The sequence below is a fragment of the Wasmannia auropunctata genome, unplaced genomic scaffold, assembly GCF_000956235.1.
Source record: "Wasmannia auropunctata unplaced genomic scaffold, wasmannia.A_1.0 LD336052.1, whole genome shotgun sequence".
Taxonomy (NCBI): Eukaryota; Metazoa; Arthropoda; class Insecta; order Hymenoptera; family Formicidae; genus Wasmannia; species Wasmannia auropunctata.
Genome location: NW_012026838.1, coordinates 180,025 through 197,408, shown reverse-complemented (window position 1 = coordinate 197,408; position 17,384 = coordinate 180,025). Strand labels below are relative to the sequence as shown.

Below are 17,384 nucleotides of genomic sequence, written 5' to 3'. Positions count from 1 at the left end.
TTGACTTGTTTGTCGATGTAACGCGTATTCAGGACAATAACGTTTCCCTACCGGGAACCAATCGCGCACAAATAAATTCGAATGAACTTGAATGGGATCGAGCTGAATGAGTTTCGGTCGCAAATCTCGAATAACGAATAAAACACCGGGAATAATAAATACCTTATACTGAGAATAACACTTTCGGCTTCGGGACGCGTGACAGTCAAAATTGCGTGTCTTTTTGAATAAAAATTAATATCCAAGAAATTTCGAAAAATGATAATTTATGCTCCTATTCCAAATTGATGCAGCGATACAAATGGCATTGTGAAAATAATATCACTTTAAAACATGTTGCAACATAACTGTTTATACTTCTAGTTACGAAAGAAAGGTTCGCCCTAGGTCAAATCCAGTTATGAGCCGGTTTTGAGGGTGGAGAGGGAGGGAGAGGCAGAGTACACAGTTCGCAAAGAATACAAAAGAATTTAGTTTCAGAAATGTGTAGGGAGTAAAACTCTGTCAAAGGAAGATATTGTATCTGTTTGAATATTTGGGACATGATTTGGAACTTCCTGTTCTTCATGCTGCGGAAATCTTTTACAAATTGACTATAGCAAGGTATGTAATACACAATATGTAGTTACATATGTAAGATATACACACGTTTGTTGTAGCATTTTTGTAGGATTATTTTAGAAAGAAATTTGTAAACTATAATCCCATTTTCAGATCGCGTAGGTATTAATACAAGAAGTAAATTTGACAGGAAAAGTGTTTCTCCATTAAATCAATTATTAAACTCACCTCGCTCTCGTCTATTACTCGCTCTCGTCTATCACTCGCAGACGTTATCCAAGACATTTATTATCGACATTATCGTCGATGTAAGAGGTCGGCTGTTAAACTTCGTAAAAATCCGCGGAGTAAACGACAACGAGTCATTCGAGTGTCACTAAAATTAGACTCGCGATCTATTTTAGCACGGTATACAGTATATTTCCTAGGAAATATCGATGTCAGTTAACGGACGATTGATTAGGTCACGATCGCGCAAAAAGTGTCGCTATCGCTCCGTCCGACAAGTCGCGAGACGTGTCGCGTACTGGAATGATGTAATTAATGCCGCGGCAATTGATATACCCCCGCGCGATAACCTTGCGATTAGCGATCGTGCAATGAAAACGTTCGCTCGCGGTCCCCGAAAAATATTCCCTTATCAGCGGACGCAAGGATCTTCTGGATAATTTCCTCGAAAATCGGCAAATCGACCGTGTGCGATTTATACACGCGCTCTTCTTCTTTATCGTAATCTCCCCTTTCCACCCCTTTTCTCTAGGATAATTTATCTCGCGTCCATCATTCTCAATGGCGAATCGAGACGAACTAGCAAAAACTACTCGAAACTTCCCCTCAGACTCTTCTGAGACTTTTAATCTTGTACATGTTTCATTTCTCCTTAAGTTAATGGAATTCCTACGTTTTTTTTAACTTACAGCATCAAACGTGTTATTTTTATATTGGATGTTACGAGTTTCAACGCTACACACACGTGTTTTCAAGAGAAAATAGAAGGAAGAGAAAGATGTTCGCGAAGAGAAGAGGGCCTGCATATTGTTGAATCACATAAAATACGTATAAAAAGTAATTTATACGCGAATTTGCATAAAAAGGAACATAAAAAGTAAATGACGTAAATAAAAATTTGAATGTTTAGTGTGCCTCTTTTGACTTTCGCAAAATAATTTCGTCCAAAGTGCCTCCGAATGAGAAGATTGCGAGGGAAACCGTGCGAAACCGTGAACATTTTACTGTCAACATTTTGCACGCGTGCGCGTCTTATTATTTACACTAGATTCGGTGAGAATCGGATATTTCGAGTTCTGCGACAAAAAAAGACGAAACAGGCGTGTCATAAAATGTCACGTTAACAACAAGGTGACACATACTTGTTTTCAGCTCGTCAAAACCGGAAAGGAGCAGTTTCAATGAAGGTTTCCCGGGTAAGTGCTCTCTCTGCCTGCGTGTCTCTCACTTTATTTTCCCTCAGCTATCAGTCGGCTTCTCTTATCGACTCGTGTCAACACAGAATCAACGTCTCGACCCTGCAAACCCTACGCTCTATTTCCGGACCGGTAGGAGCTATTTCTATATCGTAGTTGGCGTAGTTTACACGATCATCTAATTCACGATGACCGTCCGATGAGTCCGATAGATTCGCGCCTACGTCGTCTACGTCAAAAACACAAGGTGCTCGCCATTATGCGATCGACGTTGGCTTTTTATATCAACGCTTCGTTAATAACAGTTTATAAGAATGACTCGTTAAATCTCCCCCTGCGAACGTAACAAAGTATCCGTTTGAAATCTATTCAGGATACTAATGTAAACTTTATTTTATTTATACGGCCATATTTAAATATTCTACAAATTAAAATTGTATCATATAAATGCAACAAAAGTGCAAATTTTTATTTATACTTTATTTTTACTGCATTTCTAATCGTTATTTATATGCATATATAAATAAAATTGGGAGAATTTTTCAGCATAGCAGTTGTATTAATAACGAAATTTTATAAACAGCATAAATATATTTTAGATTTTGAAAAACCCAACGTAGATATGTATGTTTGATTTTTTATCTCCGATTGTCAGATCGTTCAATTGCTAATTCTAGAAGTACACAAATTTAATGTGCTGTAATTGAACGCATCTTTCTGTCACTCGTCGATTTTCCATGGTGGATAAATTATTGTCGAGCGAGGGCGGCGGGGGGTAAAAATGTAAAAAATTCCTTCAAGAGAATGCCTGACCACGATGGCGGAATAGGAAGACGCCGCGCCCCTTTGTGGCGGAGCCGCTACGGAATTACGGCGTGGAATGTGGCCGGAGACCGTCGATGCTTAAAATGAAGTCCTGGTCGGCTGCCAGGATCATATTCACGGAGTCGGGCGCGAGAAAGAGAGAGAGAGAGAGATTCCGGTCGAGGAAAACTGCGCAGTTCTGTGTCTACGCGAAGGTAATCCTAGAGCATTACGCGCCGGGGTCATATAAGTTCCCAACTTAGCAGCCAGTGCGTTGAAATTTTTTATATCACAGAAAGAAAATATCAATATCTCATATATCTAAAATATTATAATAATGCCTTTGTTCCAATATCTTCCTTTTTCCAGACTTTGAAGAAATTTTAAAAGGCACTTCCAAGAAAAAAAATATTTGGAGCGGACCGACAGAGATACGCAGCTGTTGGTTTATTTTTGTTATGACCGACGCTTGTGCGTGTCAAACTATTACGTAAGATAGATAAAACGTCGCATTAAAATTTCAGATACATAATCAGATTAGAATCGATGTAGGGAGTTCCATACGAAACTTGCAAAACTTTCTCGCGTGTAAAAACTCTCGATAACTTATTCCTTATTAGCGTCGTCCGTTCGATACGCTTATTAACTGTTTATTATACTTATCAGCTGTTGCAGAGCTTGCATATATTAAAATTAAATCGATAATTCCCGGCGTGTAATTGCGCAACAAACTTTTAGCGGACAGAAGCAACGCCGATATATCGCGACGGGGAAGAAAAATATTTTTAAAGACCGGGAGATGAACGTATTTTTTTTTTACGGAGTTACAACTCTGTATCAATAACTCCGCTATCAACTACCGATAATAATAGCTTTTACATACCCATGCAACGTTCGCATCTTTTTATTAATATTTTCACCCTGACATTCAGCGAATAATTATTGTTTTTACAGAGTATATATAAAGATTTTTTTTTAATGAGAATTTTCATTTTACTGTTTAATAATTTTTTTGCACAATATTTTTCGATTTATTTTTATTTTAAAAACACATCACAAAATTGTAAAACGGCAAACAACAATATAATTTTAATTTTGTGTCACAAGGATTTCAACTTTAACTCGTTAGCTTGACATTTACGTCTCGTATAATGGCAAAAATATTTTTTCGGCCACCACTGATTCATCGCGCGTGATTTTGGCCAAGAGACCGACAAACTTCGTTCGTTACATCTGCTTTAAATTAATCGACGATTGCTGCGAATGACGCGCGGAAAATTCGCGATATCGCGTGTCGTCGACGAGGCTCGTTACTCCGATCTTTCTCTCTCTCTCTGAATCGTCCGTGCGCTTAATCGATCCATGGCTTCCGATTAATCGGCGGCTTTATCCGATCCTGGTGTATCGCGTGTCGCGGCATTGTTACTAATCGAATTGGCTCAGAGAGGAATCCGAGTGCGCTCGTCGTGTTCCGCTCACACGCTCGCGCGCGCGCGTAATAATAAAACGCGTTGCGAGTTCCGCGACCAAGATAATTTCGGCCGTTAACGATTTTTATCGCCGTCTTTTTTGTTTGGACGACGCTTGATTATCGTTCTATACGTCGAATCGTAAAGTAAATTCATATTAAAATCGATAAGGATTCGTGTGCATTTCTGACACGCAAAAGCGTTCGACGCGTGTTTTTACTCCCCCTCCCCCCCCCCTGTTTTACTCTTACCGCGACAAATAAACCCCCACGAATCATTCAAAGATAAATGCCGAAGTCATCCTACGCATAATTTCCTCGGTTATCTTATCGCGTAATAACCGAAAGATACTGTCTCATTGTAATGTTTATTCTATTCGATCGTTATCTAGACTGCACTGCGCCAGCGGGATGAAAATTTAATCCGCACTCTGTATTTCACTACGAGGAATTTTTAGATAACCTGATAAGTGTATGACGCAATAGGGAGGGTTGAAAAAACAAAGAGATATCAAATATTTCTTCCAAAAAAATTTACGGACCTAACGAATTCTATAGATATCTCTTTGATAAATTCTAGCGAATTATGTGTTACACAGCAGTTCAGAGAATCACATATTGATTTTCTTCTGCTTAACAGCCTGAATCTAGACTTTTTCACAATCATTTCGCTTATGTGTGAAATTTCGAGAGAAAAGAGAACTCAAAGCAATAAAATTTAACGTGACAGTACATTACGTAGGTATATTTTTTCCATGCATTCATGTATCTTCATATTAATTTTAAAAAATACAACGCATTTTTGCAGAAATTTATTACTTTTTACGCTATATATTTTCATTTACATAAAATATAAATACGAAAATATGAACTCGCCAGATTCTTTATGCAAAAATATTTCTGCGCTTCTGTTTTGACGTTTCACTTCGTATTGAAAAAAAAGCTACACGAAACTGCAAAATTAATCGAAAAACACCTTTTAAGCAATATAAACGAACACTCGTATATCTCTTGTGAGGTATTTGACAATTTATTTCACGGCGATGTATAACCCGCGAAATAAATTGTCGAATACCTCATAAGAGATATACGAGTGTTCTTTTATATTACTTGCCAAACTGAGATTGAAGAAGTTGCCAGTATCTTTTGGATCCAAACGGGATGCCAGGGATAACACATAGGAAATAGGTGGCCACTTGGGCAACACGTGAACGGAATATAATCGTACGCCTTCCATCACGAGCGAACACGTGCGATTGCAATGTTCGACGATGCGGTTTGCATCGCGTCTACCAATTATACCTACACGTGATCTGACGTCAGTTAAGAATGACAGACTTGGTCGTATTAAACGAATCAGGAGTGGCCTAATTAATTGCGCTACGTGCAACCTATGAATTCCCGGAAATGCAATTTCTCTAAGAGATCAGCGTCTATCATTTCTCTCGGGTTTCACACGTATTTTACAAGCTTTCGCAATTATTTTTAATTGAAGCAAACATGCGAAACTTTTCGTGATTGATGCAAATTAAATTGCTAATTATTAATAATTCTTTAGATTTTACATGTCCACTTATTTACGAAGGAAAATTTTTGAATTCTCGGAAATGCAATTTCTCTTAGAAATCAGCGTATATTATTTCTCCCGGGTCTCACACATATTTTATTACAAGCTTTCGCAATTATTTTTAATTGAAGCAAACATGGGAAACTTTTCATGGCTGATGCAAATTAAATTTGCTAATTATTAATAATTCTTTAGATTTTACGTATCCACTTATTTACGAAGGAAAATTTTTTAAATGCACGCTTTTGATTAAAATTGCCTTTTATTCTGCTCCAGTTTTATTAACGGCGCCTAGTTTATCGTCGAGATTCGATTGGTCTCGCCGTTTCGCTGTCGATCGCGATGCAAACAGTATATTCATATTGCATCGGGTGTATAATCAATGCGTATTGCGTATCGATCAGATGCGATTGGGGAGAACGGTTTTGGATGGAGCTCGTTCAAAGCAATTGACTGAGATAGATAAAGCGAACACGAAACTGTCCATCGGCACTATGGAATATTCACGGGTATATCCGCAAGCTCGATTGTGCTTGTATATATTAGCCCGTAAATTTCGAAAAGAAACTCCAATTTGGTTAAAACCTTTTATCAGGTGTGTCTCTCATTGTAGGAACCTGTTCCAACCGGTTTACGGCTGCACTAGTGCTTCTGCGCGTTGCATTTCTGTTTCATTTTGCGCGAGGCTTCAAAACAACGATCGCGGTTTATATTTTCGTAAAATTTTCTCGGTACCGCTACGCATATGAATTTTATATATATTTTTTTAAAACGACGTAAATATTTTTGCCTATTTTCCAACGTCATCTAAAATGTTGAACTTTAAGGCGCGGTAGAAAAATTTTCGCAAGAGATTGTTAAAAATTTCTCGTTATTACTATAATTACATGCTTCTGGCGACTTTTTTTGCCTTCTGAGGTGAGCATTGTACGCTCCTAAATCTTTCAATCCTTTTCTACGCTTTGAATAAAAAAGAAGCGACTCCGGGCGTAATAGAGTTAAAATCGCGATAACATAACGACGTTCCGCGATCGGCTTTTTACGTGTGCACTCGCGAGGGTCTCGCGTTAGTTAATTGGAGCTTTATATAACGCGCCAACCGTCTGCGAAAGAGAGTCGAAGAGATTTTTGGATAGAGACCAAGCGCACGCGGCGCGGCGCGGGGAGCGTGAAATATTCATGCACACGATGCACTATTCATGGACGCTGCTCGTCCCCGGCGCGGCGTGGCGCGGCGCGGCGTCGGCGGTGTCGGCGGCGATGACGCAAGATCTATGGAAACGCATGACCGTGCATAACACCGATTATCTTAAGCCAATACCCCAAAACGAGGTCTCCATCGATCGGGAATGCGCAATATCTCATATCACTCTTTCTGTCTCCGGCAGGTGGTATGCTTTATCATCGCCGTCTCCGTTACAAGACGCAGCGCGTGTCAAACAACTAATGGCTATTTGAAGAAAATTTTTCTACAGCTGGCCTATTATTGACACATCGCTTCACGTGGTTAATACGAGTGGCGCATGAAAATCCTCGCAATCTATTTGATCGGTTTTACTCAATCCGTCGATTTTAACGTAGCGCAATTCGTTTATCGATTATGTATGACAAATCTTTCACACGCGCGAAATTCGCTTATGTGCCTTTTATAATTCCTTTATCGCGAATTGATTAAACGCGACGTTAGTTTCCGTCTGTCGTGTATTAACAGATTTAATTTACTATAATAAAATTCAATAACGATCGCTTGTCGTCCACCCACGCTTGCGCGATGATACAATGAGCAGATTTATATAATAAATTGCTTCCCTTCGAAATCTGCTCTTTGTAGTATTAATTTTTATTATTTTTAATACGCTAGCATGTGTGTCGGTACGTAAGAACACTCGAACAATTTAAAACTTTAAATCATAAAAATGATAAATACTGTAACAGAGTTTAATATCGATTCGCCGACGATAATTATAGTCATTGGAATAATTCCTTGAGTCATCAGTAAAGCTAACGATCCATTGATCCGCAGAACGTGACCAACGATTCTTTGAGTAACAACCGTTGTTCCACATGCGTATCACAGTCTATTGTGTCTGGTAAAACACGCGGTACACTGCAGTTCGCCAATCTCGCGTGATCATGCGATGGCTCCAGGAAGGCGCGATCAATCTTGGATGCTGATTTTTTTTTTCCCCGGAAAAGAGCATCGTCCTCTCTTAAAAACATTTATTATCACGTCGCTTTAGCGGCCGTCACGTACCGTTCATGTGAGTAAAGCGGCGATCTTTTTTCTACCGCGTGACACGTTTTAGGTATTTTACGAGCTAAGATTAATCGCTCGCTTACAGTTTCACCTAACTACCAGAGATTCTAAATGCGTCGCTTTAAGCGCAAGGAGCTGAATACCATTATCAATCTTTTGCAAGTTACTCAGTTAATAAAAAGTATAAAAACCGGTGTTACAATCTCTTATGAAAGTCGTACGAGAATTAAAGAAAACGTGCGCGACGTGTATGCTGCGAGAATGTATATCTTACACACGGCTACTCTCTGTGAGTGAGTGTATATTATTATCTATAATGTCTCTATAATTATACTATCTACAACTTTCAATTTGTTTATTTAGACTATGTATCTAATTCGAGATACAAATTAAAATACTTTATTTCACTTTATCTAAAATTTTATATCTGTTCGCTAATAAGACGGAAGTCTTCAAAGTACCAATGTAATGAGATAAAATACTAATTGGAATTACGAATGGCGTTCGGTCAGAAGATCGACAATATTATAGTTACGAAACGCTTTAATACAGTATTAAATCGTTCGCATCGTCCCTTTGTATTGAGAACTTTTTATATCTCTTTTTATTAGGAATTTATTAATAGGTATATTCAACAAGCAAATTTAAGTCTTCTCTTTCTCTCGATATTTTATTCAGTAAAATACGCAAAAAATGCAGTCTACATAAATTTCGAGAAAAATTCAGTACTTAATGTGTATCAGATTGTTATCAAATTATATAAGTTGAACCTTCTGTATCTAAAAATTTGTGTAAAAAAATCTTAATAAATCGTGACGATAAATTCTCTAATGTCATTAAAAATCGATATTTGTCAATCAGAATTGTACAATAATAATGCAATCAATAATCAATTTTTATATAATATAATAGATAGCCAGTAGATATATTTATCAAGAACAAACAGTTACGCACGTATTTCTGTTACTTTTCAATGTCGACCTTCGAAACATTTAAATTGCAAATAACGGAGACCTCGTTACCGTGATGTAAAGTTCTTTTTAAGGAAATGCAGCGAGACGTGTACTAAAAAGACGGGTGCAATTACATTTAAGTTGATGCAGGTAAGAAACGATACATTCGAATAAGAAAACGCTGCTGCGTGGGAGGGGAGGAAATGCATCGAGCGTTGCATTCAAGTACGCGCGCGTCAATGGCGCGCGATTTCGCGACAAGGCCAAGGACCGCGAATTTTTATCAACGGCCGAAAGTGTCCCAACCACGTTTCAATGACGTGTCGTAGCGGTGAAATTAATCGCGAAGAAGAAGGTCGCGAGTATTCTCGCCCGCGTTTTCCGCCTACGCCTGCAATCCGACGCCTGCAATTTGCAAATGCTTGTGGACTTTTCCACTTATTAAAAACTAATTTGCCAGGCGCGCGCGAAATGAGGAAAAAATAGTGGCGCGCAAAAAATAGCTCGAGCCAACATGGTAGACATTTTATTTTCACCGAAATAGTATGTGCGTCGAATTCAAAACGATGAAGAATTTTGCTACCGTTAGTCGACGTTTTAATGTGCATAATCAAGAAACGAATGTTAAAAAATCTATATGTAATGTTGTTTACATTTTACTATGTTATTTATTTATTTATACGTCTAGCTTGATTTTTTATTTCTATTTTGTCAAATCATTTTGTTAGTTTTTGCGGGTCGTTAATCGCAAATGGAAGAAGAAACTAGACACGGGCTCTGGAATCCAATATAAACAATAATTCCGAATGCGAAATTTGCCGACTTTGGATGCCCAGCCGGTCTTCCAATTTCACCGCTTTCCGCGTGATCCGAATCATCGATGCCGCTTAACATGCTTTTTGCGTGATACGGCAGCTTTTACGCGCGATGTAACCGTACCCGTTTGTACGTGGAACCGGGAGAGAACCCCCTTTCATATATATGCACGCAAGAAACACGGAGTTCTCTCGCATACGTCGTACGTGCGCGGGAGTCGAAACCAATCTCTATCGATCCAACGTACAAGATGCGGCGTAATAACGTTTATTTATCTATAATATATCCAGAGTGTCCGGTAATAACCGCACCAGCTCTCGGGAGCTGGTAGAGCGGATTAAACTAAACAGAAAAGTCTCCTTCACCATTTTGCAAAATTCGCAGTAATTAACGAGATGTTAATTTTTTAAGACTGTCGAATAAACGCGTGTCCGTCCGGTCCACCCCTAAATGTAAGCGCGCGGCGAGTCGCTCACATTGGCTTTATTCCTATTTATTCGATTTACTTCATTTAAGCCTGAATTTTATTGAATATTAAAAAATATAAAACGTCGATAAGTTTTGTGTGATCTGTTAATAATTGAAATTATCATTTTTTCGGAACAATTAAATAATGCTCGTCGTCGATTATTCAAGGTTGAGCAGATTAAACTCGCCGTCAGCTCGCCGCGCGCTTACATTTAGGAGTGGTCCGGACGGACACGCGTTTATTCGCCAGTCTTCAAAAATTAATACCTTGTTAACGACTGCAAATTTTGCAAAATGGTAGAGGATTTTTCTGTGCAATTTAATCTGCTGTACCAGCTTCCCCCGAGAACTGGTGCGGTTATTACCGAACACGCTGTGTATATATATATATTTTTTTTTCTCTTTTTCATTTATCTTATCTCAGTATAATCTAATCATAATTGCTCTCTGCTTTATGAAGAGAATGTATGTATCTTCGAGAAAAAAAATGCATTTATGTAATAAATTTCGTTTAATGAGTTTAATTCGCGTTCTTAATTCGCGTTTTGTCTGTGAAAAAAAAGAAATTACAAGTGCACTTGATCTCTCCATCGAGACTTGTCCAAGCGATCGAGATACAATCGTGACGGAAGAAGTGTCCCGCGGGTTAGAAAATAATATCTGGCTGTCGGCCCTCACAGTCGGGGGGAGAGATTCTCTCGAGTATATAAGTAGAAGAGTCCAATTAAGACCGGCCGCCTGTCTGAGGAGCAGACATCCGCGAAAATTCTGCTTCGTTTGTGATTTCGAGGAGAGGAACAGTTTATCGAGATAATATAGATCCGCCGTCGGACGGCCGGTCGGCGAAAGAGGATAACCGTTGGGGAAATGCGAGCGATATCGTGAGACGAGACGCGACGCGGTGAAGAGAAAATCGAAGCACGAAGAGGGTTTAGGCGAGCTACGCGTTACAAGCTCGACGCGATTGCGCCGCGCTTTCCGCAGAGAGCGTGCTTTATAATTTATCTTGCACAGCACCGTCGGCGGTCCCGACACATTCGAATGCGTTATACTCTTGCGTAATTCACAGCGCGGTTAATACACGAGACGCGGCGACCAGATCGGATTTTCAGATTAGTAAACAGAGTCATTGTACTTTGGCCGATTTATTCGACTCGGGCGAATGTTGAGTAACTGTAAATCGCGGCGCGACTCTCTCGTTGAAGAAATACCAGAGAACTATGTAGAACATCTCCCGTACTATGTACGTATTGTAATAAATTCATTTCACTGCTTCCCATTCAAATTCATTTTAATTTGCATAAAAAAAAATATTTAAAAAATGCTTAAATTCAAGAATTAAATAAAAATGCCACAGCCAGAATACATATAACATGTGTGTAGAATTATAAAAACTCAATAAAAATGTATTACATCCCACCTGTAATAAACATTCAAATATTTTCACTTTTGAGGATTTCACGGTAATAAAGAGAATAAAAACTAATTATTTTACAATCGAACAAACTAATATCTGAATGTAAACTGTGATTGATGAGAGGAAGAGAATCGTATGATTGATATACTTATTTCATCGTTATATTCTGACATATGACGCGCTTTTATAATCTGACAGTTTAATCTTTCCGCCTTTTACCGCACAGATAAAAAAAACCATGTGAGATCTCGCTTTGATAAGTCCCTTTATTATTTTATTCGCAAAAAAAATAAACGGCCGAAAAAAAAACAATCGACCGAAGGATATTGGTCTGCACGCTGTTCAATGGTGCATGAACGATCCATAAAGCTAGGCATGCGAGCGTAGTTGAATCGTAATTTATCGTGATTTCGCGCTAACAATGTTTTTTCACGACTTCAAGAACACCCGCGAAATTACTAATTTGACGGAAATAAACGTCGCTGTGCTTTGCATAATCTTTTCTCGTGCAAAAAAAGTTACACGTATTCCTTCAATATTTTCTTCCGCATCAATGCAAAACTTTCAAAACATAAGAGTTTAATAGGGAATTAAATTAATATTTTACAAAAAAAGATACGAAATTCGAACTGCCGTTTATATTTTTGGAATTTCGATTTATATAAAATTCCATTATTTTTTATGTTGTTGCGTAACGTAAATCAAGTTATAAATTTTTTTTTCTCGAAAGCTATATTTCCACGTTTGTGGAACGTATCGTGCGCGGTATAATGGTTCGATAAAATAGAAAATGCAAATGATCGAAATGAATGAGGCAGACTAGACGCACCGCTCGTTTCTCGCCGCCGCTGAATTACGTAAGTTCCTCGCGTGAGTTTTCTACGTTATTTTGCGAGACTTTGCGAGTCATTATGCTCTAAGAGAATCATCATGTGTCACTCACCAGTCGGGAAACAATACCAGCGCCTCGGCGAGGATGTCCCGCAGGAGGGTGGTCGCGGGCGGCACGTGGGGCAGAATGACGGGTGCGAAAACACCGCAAACTCCGGCGCTGCGTCCGTGGCGCGTCTCGTAACGGCTAAGGTAGATCGTCAGGTAGCCGAGCAGATGATAATGCGAGGACGGCAGAGTCGATAACAGCTCCTTCGTCGCGGCGATCCACGTGTCGTGATCGTTCGCGTAGTTCTCTGCGGCAGACATTTTTATTCACGAGTGGCACTTAAAGGAGTTCCCCTTGAAGGAATGTAGACAAATCACTCTAAGGAGAAACATTCAAAATTAACACAATAAAAATACAAAAAAATACAAAAAACGTAACATTATTAGCGATATTGTATTGTATTTTTCAAATAATAATTATGGAAACTAAAGAATAAAGGTGCCTAAAGCTAAAAAAAATAAAAAATAAAAAATATATGTTTTCTCCTTAAAGCGACCATTTTCTACGATTTCATCTATAGTTAATTTCCTTCGTGAATAGAATTTATCGGAAATATCGGGACACAGAGGCCCAAATCACAGAGTTGCGGTAACGCTATATAGCAAGGTTTCTCTCTAATACTAAAATATTCGCCACATTGATTTACATTTTTTAATGGAAATTGAAATTTTTAAAACCGAAACCGCATTTGAGACACAATTCGGAATAATTTAGACGCCCCGATCGTCCCAATGGAGCGTCTCGCTCTTGGATGAAATCCTGAATTATTTCGAGAAATTGATTAGAATTATGGATTCTTACGGGTGTGAATGTTGAGCAGTCTGCCGACGAGGGTGGATGGCACGACCGGCTGCGGTAGCTCTTTCAGATATTGGCGGAGCAAGGTCGCGGCGGTCGGCGGACACCCGGCCGCCTCTAGATCGGCGTCGCCCCGCCGCTCGAAGGCCGCCCTTAGCCGCTCTGCCAGCCGCGGACTGCCGCCCGACAGGCGGAACACCGCCGCGCTCTGGAAGCCGTGCACCTCGATGTAGCTGCATAGCCGGTGCACCACGTACGGCACGCCCGTGTCGAGATACGACTCGACCAGCTCCAGCCGGGTGCCAAAAATCCTGCTGGAGCCAGCGCCGCGACCCAACAGCGAACCCGCCAGGACGCGCTTCACGCGAGCGAGACGAGACTCGTCCTGAAATGCGATCAACGTGGATTTCTCAGATCACTTAGTCCTTGCGCATTTTCAAGTATTCTAGTCGAAAAGCACACATTCGAAATCTAAATCATTTCCTTTCCCTAGAGAAATATGCTTCGCAATTATACTTCGAATAATTAAAATAATTATATAAATACATTAAAAGTAAAATCGATATGTAGAAATACCGTAAAAAAGGCTTTTTAAAAAGTAAATTCTAAAATTAGTACAAGATACATAACGTAAAAAGCTCACAACAAAAATGATTATACCTTATATGCTATTGGTTATTTATTAATATTTGTTAAGTACTGGATATTTTCATTAATCGTTAAATAATCATTATTTAATTATAATATAATTATATTCAATACTGTATATAATTATATAATAATTAATAATTAGACATAATATAACATTGCAGCGGTTGCGCATTACATCGATTATTAATTTCTTTCTAGGTAAAGTCTAGCTATAGATAGATAGATAAAAAAAATCACGAACACTTTGATAATATTTTTGTCTCCATATTTTCCTTAATTCATTCAAACGACGTACATTTTACATCCACTGCGCACGCTTTACGTCGAGTATCGAGCGATAATTGATATTTCCGACATTCACAAGACATTTATACAGGTCGTATAAATGATTAGTATAAAGTGACAGGGAACGAGAAAGCGTAATCGACGAACGGCTGCTAACTGTTGAAAAGCCAGTGCCTCGACAAAGTGGAGTAACGAATATAGATATAGACGCCGCATTCTCGTTCAATGCGGTAGAAGAACCAGAAAGTTTCTATAGCCGTATCTCGCATATAGAACGAGAACTGCCATGTGACATTGTCTATTTATTAAGACAGCAGTAGCCATTGCTGGTAGTAACTTCACGCAGCAGTTTTTTCTAATCGTTATAAAATAACAGCCATAAAATGGCGCGATAGAGCTCGAAGAAAAATGCGCAAGTCTATCGAGTAGAAAATTATTATGTCATTATTATATTCCTATTGAGGGAAATGCACAATTTCGCAAGATATGTACATTATACAAAAATACATATGTGGTTGTGATCTTTTACTTTGGCGTATCAGATATGTTTATTGAAGCGACTAATTATAATTGCAACAAAACCACCATCGTAAGGCAAAGCTGTGATTTCTTCGCGTTAAATCGCAGTAAATGCCATGAAAAGCACTTACCTTATCGTGTGTTTGACGAGAGCACGTGGGGCTTGTTGAGGATCCATGATGATGGTGATGATGGTGGTGGTGATGATGATGGAGATGTTCTTGCTGAGGGCGTCTCATCCCACTTTGTCTGCACCGCGACCCGCTGCCGCACTAACAAAAGCGACGAGTAAACTTGTAAGTCGTGCGATATGCGACGGCATGCAAATCAACGGCCACTCAAAGATTCGTTATTCATTATCATTCTTGTGTTCCGAATGAAATCCTTTGATCGCGGTTTATAACATCATGGAATTAGAAATTAAAAATCGAATAGAGAAAACTTTTTTCTAAATAAAAAGATTGTTAGAAAAAAAATTCAATATTAATCGTTCGCGGCATTGAAAGGTAAATTAGAATATAAATTTAGATAATATAAATCTAGAATATACTATAAATTTAGAAGATACATGCAAGTATTTTTCGGGAATAAAAACAAACGATAAAAATGATGAAAAAATTACTGATCTCGGACGGAAGATTGGAAGCTTTACATCGACCTAACGCGAGGTAACTGCCGTGTCATTTGCACGATCAGTGTGCTGGCGAACACAACACGTCAGTGCACCGACATTGGCGGAACAATCGCGGGGGTAATTTCAATATTTTCGCAAACGCGCGATCGATGAGCGCGTGACGAGAAATGCGCATTTCATAACATAGGAAAAGCTCCGCTCTAGTAGATCGATGAACCGTAAATGTCGTCGTCCTCGTTTCCTTTATCAACATCCTTTATTATAATAAAAATAAAAAAACGCGTCGACAACTATCGCGCCGTACCGCGAACGTCTCCATAACAAATATCTATTAATCATTTTTCATTCTTTTTCCCTTATCTTATCCTTTTGTCAAACACAATATCTCTATTGGCTGAAAAGAGAATTGGTCCTTAATTGGAACGTTCTACTTTACTTTAATTATTATTGCAAGCTGTTATATTTATATACGCGGTCCCTTCGGAGCGAGTGTGTGTTTCAGTTTGCAAAATCTAAAGAAATTATTCATCGCAAGAGCGGGCAAGTCCTTGACAATTGCCAACTCTCTCGCTCCCGAATATAGATAATTTTTCTGCGACGTAAGTTTTATCGAGCAGGCACAAAGTAATGCTATTGAAAATAACTCGCCGACCGTTGCACCGATAACCGATAACCGCAGTCGATCAATTTACTTTGTCATCCCTTTTTGCGTGAAAGACGCGCAGTTTCGAAGAACAATTACGAGACGGTTAATGATTGCCGATGATGCTCGCTTGCATCGACTGATGCCGGACCGGAAAATTTCAAGCGAATCGGATTACTCATGCACTTGAAACCAAAATTGTGCCAAAATTTCGCGATTGCGTAACTGCGTCGAGACTCTTGCGTGCGCGCGACATAAATTTGCGGCTTTTAATCCATTCATTTCGCCTATACGCCGAATTTGTGACGCAAATTGGAAAATTACTCTACAGTAATACGTTTTTTAATCGCATCACACGTTTTGGATGTATGCCATCAAAACCGGATGCCTTTACCTAAAGCTCTTCGATAAAACTGCGAAAAATCAAAGCGCATTCGCTTCTATAATACTTTAATACCTCTAAAAAAAATAGCTAATAAAAAGAAAATATTTTTGTAAAACGATTGTCATTACGTACTTTCTACGTAATTGAATTATTATACTTTAATCATTTAAATGTATCATTAAATGCCTTCGAAGAGTTTAATAAAAATAAAAAAAAGTTAATAAGAAGAATATATCAGCTGTAATATTTAATGTTATTTCATATCTTATATACATAAAATAAATATAAAATTTTTTAATGTCTCAATAAATTAAATAAATTAGTAAAAAGTCTAATAAAAAATAAGATTAGAGGTTTTGTAAATATAATTTCATTAAAATTACATTTGCCTCATTGATTTAAACACTGGTTAATAATTAACCAGTGTTTAAACTATCTATTAATTAACTATATGTGTATAATAATTGTTGTAATTCATATCGCTTTTATCAAACATTTCAAGTACATATGCAAATATGTAATATGTAAAGTGTTAAAGAGAAACACTCACAATGCACTCTCTCGCGACCCTCCACAGGTTGAAGTACACTGAGCTCAGCGTGGCAGCTGTCCCGTCCTGCTCCTCCCTCCTTCCGCCCCTTCGTCTGGATACGCCGTGAGTACGTACTGATAACGTCTCTTCCGGGTTATGATCGTGCTCCTTCGATCCGGCCAGTTCCGGCGGCTGGGATCACGAATTTATACCGAGTACCGCGAATACCGAGTACCGAATGCGAGACCGCGTACGCACTTCC

General features: G+C 38.7%; 1 protein-coding gene across 1 annotated transcript in view; it reads right to left on the bottom strand.

The window, feature by feature from the left end:
• Positions 1–17,307, bottom strand: part of LOC105451366 (protein FAM13A) — a 37,360-nt gene extending 20,053 nt beyond the window's left edge. The window contains exons 1-4 of the mRNA XM_011691762.1: positions 17,141–17,307; positions 15,060–15,200; positions 13,477–13,858; positions 12,679–12,922 (exon numbers count right to left, since the gene is read on the bottom strand). Of these exons, the coding sequence (XP_011690064.1) occupies positions 12,679–12,922; positions 13,477–13,858; positions 15,060–15,167 (734 nt within the window). The 5' untranslated portion in view covers positions 15,168–15,200; positions 17,141–17,307. The remainder of the gene's footprint in view (positions 1–12,678; positions 12,923–13,476; positions 13,859–15,059; positions 15,201–17,140) is intronic.
• Between the last annotated feature and the right edge of the window lie 77 nt (positions 17,308–17,384).